The sequence below is a fragment of the Pseudonaja textilis genome, chromosome 1 (genome assembly GCF_049901715.1).
Source record: "Pseudonaja textilis isolate UNSWEBS1 chromosome 1, rPseTex1.2, whole genome shotgun sequence".
NCBI classification, from domain to species: domain Eukaryota; kingdom Metazoa; phylum Chordata; class Lepidosauria; order Squamata; family Elapidae; genus Pseudonaja; species Pseudonaja textilis.
Window position 1 is genome coordinate 6,853,129 of NC_141990.1, and position 13,519 is coordinate 6,866,647.

Here is a 13,519-nt window from a genome sequence, read left to right on the forward strand (position 1 = left end):
GACCACCTGTATTGGTGAACTTATAAAGTCTCTGGGGATCATTAATTACTTAATGATTAATGAAGACAATCACACTTGGCCAATAAACTATTCTATTCTATTCTATTCTATTCTATTCTATTCTATTCTATTTTATTCTATTCTATTCTAAATTACTTTCCACCAACGGGGCTTAAGCAGCTACAGCTCAGTAGGGATCGAGCTCTACCTCTCCAACGGAGCCGCCCTCAGCCCCGCCCCTACGTAATTACGTCCCCAGCTCCTCCTCCCCGTGGAAACGCCCCCCAGAGCCGCCCTACCGTGACTACGCCACTAGCTCCGCCTCCTTCGGTAACGCCCCCCCCGCGCGCGTTTCCTTTCCGCGACGACGTCCCTAGCTCCGCCCCCCTCGGCGACCCCTCAGGCCCCGCCCCCACCCCCACCTCAGCGCCGCCCCCTGTTGCCGTGGCGACCACTTTTCTAGGCCTGTTTTCCTCCTCCTGCGGCCGGCGTGGCCACTCCTCTTCTTCCACGGAGCCGGTAGTCGGAGGCAGCTGGTCGTCGCTCGCTCCTTCTCTCGGTCGGTCTCTCCGTCGGAGACTGGCGCTTGGTCGGCCGCCCCCGCGGCTGCCATGGCGGTGGAGGCGAGGCTCGGGCCTCCCGGACAGGCCTCGCCATGAAACTCCGGCCCGCTATGAGAGGTGGGTGGCGGGGATTTACCGGGCGGGAAGGGCCTCTAGTCCGAGGCTTCGGCTGCCTCTTGCGTCCCCTCTCCCATCCCGGCCGCTTGGAGACAACAACTCCCATCATCCCCTCGGCGGGGGAGCGAGGAGCGGGGAAGAGTTGGCCTGATATATATGCAGAAGTTAGGAAAGAGTGGATGGATGAGAGGCCACCAGGTAATCCCACTGTAATCTAAACCTGGGTTTTCCCCTCTTGGCCCCTTTAAGATGGGTGGACTTCAACTCCCAGAATTCCACAGCCGCCCCCCCCCCCCACCCCCCATGGCTGGGCAATTCTGGAGTTGTAGTCCACCCATCTTAAAGCAGGCTGGCTGGGGAATTATGGGAGTTGAAGTCCACCTTTAAAGCATGTTGGCTGGGGAATTCTGGGAGTTGTTGTCCGCTCATCTTAAACGCTTGTTCGCCAGGGAATTCTGGGAATTGTAGTCCACCCATCTTAAAGTACACTGGCTGGGGAATTCTGGGAGTCGAAGTCCATCCTTAAAGCATTCTGCTAGGGGATCCTGGGACTTGAATTCCACTTTTCTTAAAGAGGCCAAGGCTGGGAACCACTGGTCTAAACTGGGAAATCCCCTAGCCCTCACGGAAGTCATCAGCCACCCACTCACCACCCTTTAATGTGTCCAGCCATGTCCTTGAAATGACCAGGAACTGGCCTCAATGAGGCCTGACTTTTGAATTGACTTGCTATTCTAATTACTTCAGAGGAGCGAAAGAGAAGTATCGGCCCAACATTGCATTTTGGGAAGAGGGATTTTGTGGCCAGGACCTGCCTGGGCTCTGCCCATACTTAGGGGTATTGTAGTTCCTGCTGCTCTGGTTGCACCAGTCATGCCCTGCCTTTCAAACAGGATTGGGGACTGAGTCGTAGCACTGAAGGGGATACAGAGAATTACTATTATTAGGTGTTCTGCTTGTCACAATTTCCAAAGCACCCAAAGGCCAGACAAGAAATAATGGGTGGAAACTGAACAAGGAGAGATTCAACCTAGAAATAAGGAGAAATTTTCTGACAGAACAATCAGCCATTGGAACAAGTTGCCTTTAGAAGTTGTGGGAGCGTCATCACTGGAGGCTTTCAAGAAGAGACTGTACTGTCATTTATCAGAAATGGTGTAGGGTCTCCTGCTTGGTGGGGATTGGACTAGATAACCTACAAAGTCCCTTCTAACTCTGTTAATCTAATATAATCTAAGAGCGGTGACTAATCCCTTTCTCCAAAAAAGACTTTGTTTAATTTACTTCTCCTGAAGTGCTTTACTGATTGTGTAAAACTGGGCTGAATACAGGTAATTCTTGGTTTACAACTATTTGTTTCGTAAATGTTTGAAATTACTACAACGCTGAAAAAAGGGACTGTTTATCACAATTACTATTGCTGCACTGTCCCTGTGGTTGCGTGATTAAAATTCAGGCGGTTGGTAACTGACGTGTATTTTAAGATGGTTGCAGTATCCTGGGATCATGTGATCACTTTTTGGTAACCTTTCTGCCAAGCAAACTCAATGGGGAAGCCAGATTCACTTAACAACCGTGTTACTAACTGAACAACTGCAGTGATTCACTTAACGAGTAACAGAGTTGGAAGGGACCTTTGTGGTCTTCTAGTCCAGTGGTCACCATCTGGTGGGCCGCGAGAAAATGTTGGTGGGCCACAGAGAAATCTCACCCCCAGAGCACCCCTCCCAAAGCAATTAATCCAGGCTGCGCAGAAACACAAGGCTGTGCCACCCACATGGCCCACTGGGACCCTCCCCACCCGCTCACTCCTTACCCGGCAAACTTGCCTGCTAAATTACTATTTTTCCAACCATCAGCTGTTCTGCTGTGCTGGGAGATTTACATTAGTTAGGAAGCAGGAAATAGTTGGATTTCTTGCCTTCCAGCTAGTCTTTAGATCTTCGGCTCTGCTTTTAAGCACAGCCGAACCTCCCTTAGGACTGAAGGTTCTGTTATTCAGTGCAGACTCACAGCAAGCAAATTTGAGAGACTGAGCTAGCCGATGGCAGATGGATAGGTCACTGAATGATTCTGTGAGCAACTCAATCTGCCTGCCTGCTTTGCCTGATTTTGGGTAAAAATTTCTCTTTTTTATATAAAAAAATCAATATTTACATACATGGTGCGTTGTGAGTAAATTTTGTGAGTTTCTTTGCAAGCAAATTTTTGACAGACTGAGCTAGCTGATGGCAGATAGATATCTGAATGAATCTGTGATTATGTGAGCAACTCAATCTGCCTGCCTGCTTTGCCTGATTTTGGGTAAAAGTTGCTCTTTTTTTATAAACAAAAATCAATATAAATATTTATAATAGTTACATACAAACCATGCCCAGCCAGTCACATGACCACCAAGCCACACCCACAAATTAGGCCATGCCCACAGAACCAGTTAGCGGTACTGGGGTTTAAAATTATGAGTTATGGTCTCTGAGGTCCAAAAGGTTGGTGACCCCTCAAGCAGGTGGACAGTGTGCTTTGCAATGGGAGCTCGTGGAACAGGACGCCAGCACATCAGGCAAAACATGTTGTAAAATGGGGCAAAATTCATAACAACTGTCTTGCTTAGCAGTGGAAATTTTCAGCTCAATTGTCATTGTAAATCAAGGACTATCTGTTACCCGCTGCCTTCCTAAAATAGGTGGCCAATGTCCTCACCCTCTCATTTGGGGGGGAGGGTAAAGAAATCAGTGGCTGGCCACCTCCCAACTTATGAAATGCCATTTTCCCAGTAATCCTGGCATTTAAAATGTAGATTTGGGGAAAAGTCCTTTGCCATTTTCTCGAAATCATCGGAGTTAAAGTACAAAAGATCTGGATAGCTGCAAATCGTCTACAATGCACTTGCAGAGCCTGGAAACTTGATTTTGTTCATTTGGTTCTCCAGGAATTTATCTGGAAAGGATGCCTCATTTTATCATGTTGGCGTGTTCCCCCTTCCCTACAGGGCTTGCTGATTGTGGTTTATAAACCTTACTTGATGTCTTCCTGTGCTGTGTGAATTCACCCAGTTGTGGCTTATTAAATAAATCCTAATCAAAGCCACATCACATAGTTTGTGATAGTTATAGGATGATCAGGATCATTCAGAAAATCACCAGACCTTCCTTTGTCCAGAATATAATAAGAACTCCTGCCTTGGGCAGTGGGTTGGACTAGAAGACCTCCAAGATCCCAGCCATGTGATTCTACGGTGTTGCTTTCTTGAGGACTTCTTGTTTGTCCCTTCCCCCTCTTTCCCTGGAAATCTTGGATTTACAAAAACAAACACTAGCCTGTCGGACTGGTTTTCTTCTTTACATATTTATCCTGACTTCTATGCCTTTCTCCCCTCCTGTTTTCTGCTCTGAATAACTATCAGGGGATCAGCCAACCAGGGGTATTGTCACTTAATGTCCTTTATGGCCACTTAAGGGGGTGAACTTGGCTTTGCCAACCTTGGCTGCTTTCCAGAATCTTTGCTTCACGGTGTATAAATTTCTGTAGGCAAAACAGATCCTAATTCAAAGGTGGTAAATGCCAAAATAAAAAGCTGTTTAATGCAGGGTCTCCGGCCTTGGTAACTTTAAGACTTGTGGACTTCAACTCCCAGAATTCCTCAGTCAGCAAAGCTGACTGAGGAATTCTGGGAGTTGAAGTCCACAAGTCTTAAAGTTACCAAGGCCGGAGACCCCTGGTTTAATGAGCTTCAGGCAATTTCCAGAGTTTTATCTCTGCATTAAAAGCTGGGGTACCAGCTGGTGAAAGTTGCTTTGGTGATTGCAATGTCCCATAAGCCAAACAATAAGAACAAAAGCCCCCCATGAAAACCCAGGTTAGAGAATTGCAAGAATTCTCCTGGTAATAGGTTTCCCACCTGCCAATTTCCTCAACGGAGCCCAAAACTTCGGTTGCTAAGTGAGACATTTGTTAAGTGAGTTCTGCCCTGGTTTGCGACTTTTCTTGCCCTGGTTGTGAAGTGAATCACTGCAGTTGATAAGTTGTTGTGGCCTGAAGAGGCTCTGACAAGTGCTCTGCGTTGGAGGCAGTGATGGGACCAGGGCCCGTCCGACAGATATCAGTTGCCTTCGGAGTCGGACTTCAGTGAAGCAGAAGAACATCTAGAGCAGTGATGGCTAACCTATGACACGCGTGTCACTCGTGACACGCCGAGGCACTTTGACTGACACGCCTGTTGGTGTGGGGAAAACCTGCACATTTAGAGGCTGCCTGTGCTCTGCTCCAATCCCTGCTCCCTGCTTGTTGCGTGGAGGCGTGGTGTCACCGCTGCCGCAAGATCTTTGCAGCAGAGAACCAGTTTTAACCGCCATAAACTGAGGTTTGTCAGTTTCATTACCTCAGGAACGCTACAGGAGGAAAGGTTGAGGTTCACAGCCCTGTAAGGTGGCCTTCCAATCCCCACATCCTGCACCTGCAGCCCTGAGACCAGGGAGACGAGTTTCACAGCCCTGTGTGATCACCCCAGCCCAGTCCGTCATAAACCAAATTATTGATATTTCTTGAAGTGACACACGACCCGAGGAAGGCTACACTTTTTCCTGATTTTCGACACACCAAGCTGAAAAGGTTAGCCATCACCAATCTAGAGACTGTTTTCCTATCTGTGGCTCCGAGAGTCCAGATAGATCTGATCTTCTGTGGTGTAGAGAATCCAGCCCCACCCTACTCTGGTGGACTGAGTCTGCGTTAAAACTGAAGCTCTGCCCTGCCCCGGCTTTTAACGAAGCACTTGGCAGACTGGACATGATTGTGGAGGTGCGAGATAAAAAAGAAAACACATTATTGCTCCCCACCAACCCACAGCCAGACCAGACCAACCAGGGTGGGGCTGGACTCTCTACGCCACAGAAGAAAACGACCATTCAGGTAAGCCAACGTTCATTTTCCTCTCTGAGGCTCCCAGAGTCCAGATAGACTGGGTAAGATCAGATCTATCTGGACTCTCGGAGCCACCCGAAGAAAATGAACGTTCCCAGCGTGCGCATGCACAGAGTTGCCAGAAGAAGGGAACAGCTGAGGAACAAGGGCCGATTGGAGAGTAAAGCCACAGGTGGACAGTGAATGGCCCCTCCCCTAGAGTATAAAAGAGGAGCGAAAGGGGAGCGGGCTTTTGCAGAAAGACAATTAGTTCATTTCAGCATGCTTCCCAAGTATTGCGGCGCGTGAAAGATATCGGCCTGGTCATTCTCCAAGCCCGAAAAAGGTATAGGTAAAGGTTCCCCTCGCGCATCCATGCTACTCATTTCTGGCTCTAGGGTGTAGTGCTCGTTTCTGTTTCAAAGCCGAAGAGCCAGCGCTGTCCGAAGACGTCTCCATGGTCATGTGGCTGGGATGACTAAAATGCCTTCGAAGGCGCAAGGAACGCTGTTCCCTTCCCATCAAAGTGGCTCCTATTTTTCTACTTGCTTTTTCTACATGCTTTCGAACTGCTAGGTTGGCAGAAAACTTCCCTTGATTAACCCCCACCACAACCTACATGACTACAGATAGTCTTTGACTTATGATCGCAACCGAGCCCCGAATTTCTGTTGCTAAGCAAGGCAGTTAGTTGTTAAGTGAGTTTTGCTCCGTTTTGTGATTTTTTTTTTGCTGCCGTTGTTAAGTAAAACACTGCAGTAGTTCAGTGAATTAGGCGGTCGTTAAGCAAAGCTGTCTTCCCTCCCCCACCCCTTCACTTTACTTCTCAGGAGGTTGCAAAAGGGGATCACGTGACTTTGGGAGAGTTCCTAAATACATGCCGGTTGCTAAGTGCCCAAATTTTGATCATGTGACCATGGGGAGGTTGTGACAGTTGCCATGTGCAAAACTGTTCCAAGTCACTTTACTCAGTGCCGTTGTAACTTGGGATGGTAACTAAATAAATAGTCGTAAGTCGAGGACAGCCTGTTACTACTGTGTTTCCCCCAAAATAAGACCCAGTCTTATTTTTATTTTTTTGAACAAATTTTATTGATTTTCCAAAACAATACACAGACAAACAGAACATAAAATATAATGACATAGGAATTTTTTTTTCTTAAAAAGCCAATACAACAACTTATTTAAAGACAGAATTATTCCAAGTTATCACATTTCCAAACAAGCACAATTTGATATATATATTTACCTTATCTGTTCATCTTCATATCTTATCCCAAACTTCTCTTTATTACTTCTTTTCCTTCTATTTATTCAAATTATATCTCTCTAACTTTTTTCTTATTTTCTTTTGGGCCCTGAAATAAGCACTAGGGCTTATTTTCAGGAGGGTGTCTTATTTTTTCCCCCATGTACGGGAGGACCACTACTTCTGCTTGTTCACATTTGGGCAGCAGGCTGAGTGATCCATTGGTGCTGCGGCTGCGAGGGAGGTGGGGAGGGGTAGAACTGCCTTACATGCCCCACAGGTGCTTACTTCAGGGATCCCCAAACCAGGCCACCCATGCCCTAGCGCATCGTTCAGCCTCCTGCTCTGTTGCGACTGTGAGCAAGCAGAAGTGCGCCGCTGGCCACGTACGAGTTCCTGCTACACGTGGCTGGTGCTGCCACTGCAAGGCAATTGTCGAGGCATGGATGGCCTAGCTGTGGGAGCCCTGAGGTAAGCCAGTATGCTCACGGTGCTTAATTGGGAATTATTTTGTGGGTAGGGCTTGTATCAAACTCAAGGCCTTTGGGCCAGATGCAGCCTGTAAGGTGCTTGGATCTGGCCCATGGGGCTACCTTGGAAACAGCAAAGGACCAGCTCGTGGTGGCTCTGCCAGTGAAAACAGAGCTCGGGAGGGCCATGCGTGGCCGTCCCAGGCTCCGTTTGTGGCTACAACAGCCTTTTGCAGCCCTCTGCCAGCTCCATTTTCACTGGCAGAGGGCTGCAGGAGGCCATCGCGGCTGAAAATGGGGTCCAGGAGCCTGTTTTCATGGCAGAGCACTCGGGCCACCACAGGCAGTCCTGGTAAGTGATGTCATGCTAGTCAGCCCCGCCCCAGCCCTCCTGAGGTCAAACAACCCTGATGTGGCCCTCAATGAAATTGAGTTTGACACCCCTGCCTTATATAGCAGTAGCACTTAGACTTATATACCGCTTTATAGTGCTTTACAACCTTCTCTAAGAGTCAGCCTCTTGCCCAACAATTTGGGTCCTCATTTTCCCACCTTGGAAGGATGGAAGGCTGAGTCAACCTTGAACCTGGTCGGATTTGAACTGCCAAATTGTAGGCAGCTAGCTGCAGAAGTAGCTTGCAATACTGCACTCTAACCACTGTGCCACAGAGGCTCATATATCATCATATACATATGATGCGCACGTGGCGAAAAAACACGCTAGGGCTTATTTTCGGGTAGAAACACAGTGCTAGACCTTTCATTCCTAATCGATGCTGGTTCTCTTCTGACCGTTTCTTCCTTCCTGTTAGGAATCATCACACCCCAATCCAGATCTCAGAAGCAAGTCCGTTCCGTACCATGCAGTCCACCCCGAACGTTCGACACACCGGACTCAACAATGGCCACAGTCACAGCCCCACCTGCCAGGGCCCTCACGCCACGAGGTCTCCCGGAGAGGAACCTTGCCAGCACGCAGGGGACGTTCACATCCAAATGACCTCAGCGGTCGGGGAGTCAGAGGCCAATGCTGGCTCCCGGCAACATCCACGGTTGGGGACTCAGAGTCGGCCACATGGCCAAACGCCTGGCGAAGTCCGAAGTGGCCACTCTGGTGGTCCAGCCACGGAGGAACAAAGAGACAGCTCCCTCTCGGAATTCAAATACCTCCTTCAGTGGTTACACAGGAGCGTCCCGTACATCTTGATTTTGTCCATCAAAATTCTCATGCAACATATCATTGGTAGCGTATCAACCTGTGGGTGTTTTGGAAACATCAAGGTTTTGGGTTTTTTTAAGTGTATTTGAAAGTAGCGATGAATGAGTTGGGTATGGATCAGTCTGGACTTCAAGACCAGAAGTTTTGGACCCTAAAAAAAAAAAAACCCCGGTGGGAAACTCAGCTAAATTCGACGTCCTGCACAAAGGAAGCACGCCAATTCAATCTCCATCTTTTCTTTCCCCCACTTGATTTTCATAATTTTGATATGTGATTTGGGCTTCCGAGACCTCCCTAATGCTTCGAATTATGTCTTTTCAACCTCAAGGGCCAGTAACTCACTTTAAAATTAGACATGGATTTAAACGCTTTTTTTAACCTTTAAAAGAGCCTCAATCTAGGTAGTTCTTGTCTTATAACCAATTGCTCAGTGACTGTTGGAAGTTATGACAGACTCCCTCAGATTCACGGGCTTTGGGTGCATTTGGGGTGCTTGGTGCCCACCCCCCATTCACAGGATCCTGCAGTCAGGTGACCACAATTGACATATATTTTTTTGCCAGTATTTCCCTCTGGTTTCCAGCAAAAAAATTCCCTTTGCAGACAGTGGGTTTACTTTATGACCATTGTCATTGCTTAACCACCACCACAAAAATATATATATCATAAAATCAGGAGTGGAGAAGTGTTGACCTGCATAAGGATTGGCACAACTTATGACCATAATTCCAGGCTCAGTGGTTGTAAATTAAGGACTACCTGAATCTTATTTTATGCAGGTAGTCCTCAACTTATAGCAGTTTTTTTTACTGACTGTTTGAAGCTATAACGGTACTGAAAAAAGTGACTTAGGATCATTTTCCACACTTATGACCATTGCAGCATCCCTAGGGATGTGATTGACATTTGGATGCTTGACAACTGATTCATATTTATGATGGTTGCAGCGTTCCAGGGTCACATGATCCCCTTTTGCGACCTCCTGACAAGCAAAAGTCAATGGAAGGGAAGCCAGATTCACTTAACAACCATGTGACTCACTGAGCAACTGCAGTGATTCACTTAACAAATGTGGCAAGAGAGGTTGTAAAAGGGGGCAAAATTCACTTAACAAATTTTTCACTTAGCAACATAACTTTTGGCTCAGTTGTGGTCCTGAGGACTGCCTGTAGTGTTTTGGGCTTGAGGCCTAATGCGAACTAGAGGTAGTCACAACCGATCGCTTAGTGACTGTTCAAAGTTGCAACAATACCCTAAAGTGACCGTTTCACACACTTACAACTCCCCATGATCAAAATTCAGTTGTTGGGCCGCTGACTCATGTGCAGTGTCACCAGGCAGTGGTAGGATTCAAATTTTTTTACTGCCAGTTCTGCGGATGTGGCTTGATGGGCATGACAGGGGAAGGATACTGCAAAATCCTATTCCCTCCCCACCCCACTAACCTGCTTTCCAGTTCCCTTGTCCTGTACAGGGCAACAAAAGAAGACCCAGCCAATCAGTTGGGACTCAGGAGGCAGAGAATAGATGGGGGTGAGGCCAGTCAGAGGTGGGTTGGCCGGTTCTCCGAACTACTCAAAATTTCCGCTACCAGTTCTCCAGAACTGGTCTGAACCTGCTGAATACCACCTCTGGTCCCAGGGACAAGCGGAGTCAGGGCCTGTTCTAACCAAGGCTTCCTGCGACTGTAATTAAGTACGCGCTTAGTTAAAACAACTTTTATTTTATAAAACAGTCCCTCGAGATAAGCACCCACCTTTCTCTTTCTTTGAATTGCTGCCAACAACTAAAGTGCCAAATGAACTATAAAAAACCAACCGAAGTACAAAGTCCACATACAGAGCTTCAAGGTTGAATCCGAACAGAGCGAACGACTTTGCTTCCTGCAAAGTGTTCATCATTGAGGTCTGACTTTTATTCCTTATGGGAGGGGCAATCACCTCCCAGTCTTACTCCCGAGTCGCCCCTTTTGTCTCAGCTGCTCTCGCCTTCTAGCAGCTCTGCGCACACGCGCACTGGGAACAGGCTCCCCTTGTTCCTCTGCCTCGCTGCTCCCAGACTCCGAAGGCTCCGGAGTCAGCACCCCACTCCCAGATGGTCCTGGCCCCCTCTCTGCATTGGATGCAGGACCCTCGTCCGAGTCCTCTCCAGACTCCCGGACTGACCCCCGTTCTTCCCCACTGTCTGATTCCGCTGCCGTCTGCACAAGCTGCCCGCGAAGCACAACAGGTGTCATTGTAACTTTGAACAGTCATTAAACAAATGATTGTAAGTTGAGGACTATCTGTAGCAAGAAACACAGTTATTTATTTTTTTTAATGTATATTCCATTTTCAGTTCCACCCAGCAAAAGGGAGGAACGGATGGCTTCCAGTTCCTCTTTGGGGCATAGCTTCCCAGATTTGGATTTTTGGTTCTTAAGCTTCATCTTGAAGTTCAGTTTCCCCATTTGAAAGGGAACAGGGGATCCATCTTTTTTTTAAAATGCCATTTCTAACCTTTCCACCTCTGTTTTATGTTCTGTGCCTCCAGTAGAAAAACATTGCTAATGGGGAAAACAATCTAGGATTTCTTTTTAATTTGTTCTTTTGTTGCCATATACACAGGGGCTCTCAGCTCAAAGTTAGGGTGTAGATTGCCTGCTGTGTCAAAATATTCTGATTTCCTTCAAGGAGAACACTAAAGAACAGTGTTTTTTCCAGTGGCAGCAACTGTTAAGACATGTGGACTTCAACTCCCAGAATTCTCCAGCTGGCTGAATGAAGAATTCTGGGAGTTGAAGTCCACACGTCTTAACAGTTGCCGCCCTTGGAAAACACTGCTATAAAATACACCTTTCCGGCACTTGCGATGCTACACTGAATGCATAGAGACACCCAAATTGACAAATAAATGCCCCATTTTTTTAAAAAAAAAAAAAAGCCAGGTGAAGCTGCACAGGAAAGATTTGAGGTCATGCTGTCAGAATGAATGCGGTTCTATTACATCAACTATATGAAAAATTTCACGGATTTGCTCTAATTACACTGCTTTGATTTACAGAGTACAGGCTGTTCTAATTTGAGTTTCTGCTCCGTCCCCTGCATTTTGTACTACGTTTTTATTGCATAATGGTGCCGGGAGATAGGGAGGAATAAGGTGGAGAACTGGTTAGATTGGAAATATCTCAGTCAAAACACGGCATCTCCAAGCCAGCCTTTACCAAGTATTTTTCCCGAAGTGTTGGGCTCGTCCCATTCTAAGGAGTCCTTGGTGTTTTCTCAGCTTGGCTGTTTTCTTGCGGAAGTTTCATTGCCCTACTAGGTAACATCATCAGTGCAAGTAGAGAGTGGGGTTTGCTCTCATTTTATGGCATGTAGAGACCAAAACCCCACTCCTTATTAGCTCTGGTGAATTTACCTAATTGGATAAAGAAACATCTGCAAGAAAACAACCAGAGCACAGAGAGCACCAAGGACCCCACAATCCTCCTCCTCCTCCTTCCTGCAAACCCCACTCCCCTCTAGCACTGACAATGTTACCTGGTTGGGTAAAGAAACGTCTGCAAGAAAACAACCAAGCACAGAGAGCACTAAGGACCTAACAGTCCTTCTCCTCCTCCTCCTCCTCCCCCGCTCCTCCTGTCTGCAAACCCCACTCCCCTCTAGCATTGATGATGTTACCTCGTTGGGTAAAGAAACGTCTGCAGGAACACAACCAAGCACAGAGAACACCGAGGGCTTCTCATTTCAGCCCTTACAAATATTCCCCTTTTATCGGTCTCCCCATTTTGTTGTGAGAGCTACAGAAACGCTCTTTATTAATTCATCACCGGGATTCTCACAAATTAATTAATTAGCACAGGATCTTGTTGCACTTTAGGGCTGCAGTGCCCCTGTGTATAAAAAGGCCGGTTGTATTTGTCCCCTTGTTTAAAAGAGTGTTACGTAATTCTTGCTTAATTTTGCCATTTGTTTCAAAGAAACTTGGGTTTGGTGCCTTTTTTGTTTTGTTTTTTTCTCTTTTGTTCTTTTTTTCTTTCTTTTTTCCCCTTTTTGTTTGTATAATTGACCCTTTTTTCCTAACAGGAATTTCTCTGGGAATTGGGCTGCTCACAACTTTTATGTATGCAAACAAAGCCATTGTAAATCAGGTTTTCCTAAGAGTAAGTATCGATTCCTCCAGCATGGTTGTAAGTATTTTTAAAGCTTCATTTTACTCCGGAGATCGATACAAATTCTGGACAGAAATATAGAGTGCGGTGTTCACTTTTGTTCTACTAGGCTATAAAATAGCATAGGTTTCTTTTTTAAGGCTTCCTTTTAAAGACAATGTTTTTTTAAAAAAAAATACTGACCTGGGACGTTTTAGATAAACACACTGAGAAATTTCAGATTAAATGCCTGCAGACCACTGGATTATAGGTAGTCCTCGATTTACAGCAGTTCATTTATTAACAGTTCAAACTTGCAACGTCACTGAAAAAAGTGACTTAACTACTATTTCACTTTTATGACCATTGCCATCATTGGTCGCATGATCAAAAACCAGGCGCTTGGCAACTGTCTCATACTTATGGTGGTTGCAGTGGGTCACGTGATCCCCTTTTGTGACTTTCTGACTAGCAAAGTCAACACAAGAGCCAAACTCACTTCACAATTGGGTCACTCAACTTCAATGATCTGGCTAACAACGGTGGCAAGGAAGGTACAATGGGGAAACACTCACTTAACAACTGCCTTGTTTAGCAACATAAACTTTGGGCTCAATTGTGGTTGTAAGTCAAGGACTACCTTTATTTCAATAAACTAATTTTATTTTATGTAAGAGAGAGAGAGTCAGATTGTTCTAATGGTTAAGATAGCAGGCTAGAAAGTGGGAGGCCATGAATTCTAGTCTCATCTTAGGTGTGAAAGTTGGCTGGGTGAATTTGGGTCAGTAACACTCTCTTAGTCCAATGCACCTCACAGGGTTGTTGTGGGGAAAATCCGAGGTGGAAGATGTGTTGGATCTATTTGCTGCC

At 46.4% G+C, this 13,519-nt stretch overlaps 1 protein-coding gene across 1 annotated transcript in view; it reads left to right on the forward strand.

Annotated features, from left to right (window-relative positions):
* Positions 1-506: 506 nt before the first annotated feature.
* Positions 507-13,519, forward strand: part of RNFT1 (ring finger protein, transmembrane 1) — a 28,440-nt gene continuing 15,427 nt past the window's right edge. The window contains exons 1-3 of the mRNA XM_026710254.2: positions 507-680; positions 8,111-8,541; positions 12,585-12,661. Coding sequence (XP_026566039.1) covers positions 8,160-8,541; positions 12,585-12,661 — 459 coding nt within the window. The 5' untranslated portion in view covers positions 507-680; positions 8,111-8,159. The remainder of the gene's footprint in view (positions 681-8,110; positions 8,542-12,584; positions 12,662-13,519) is intronic.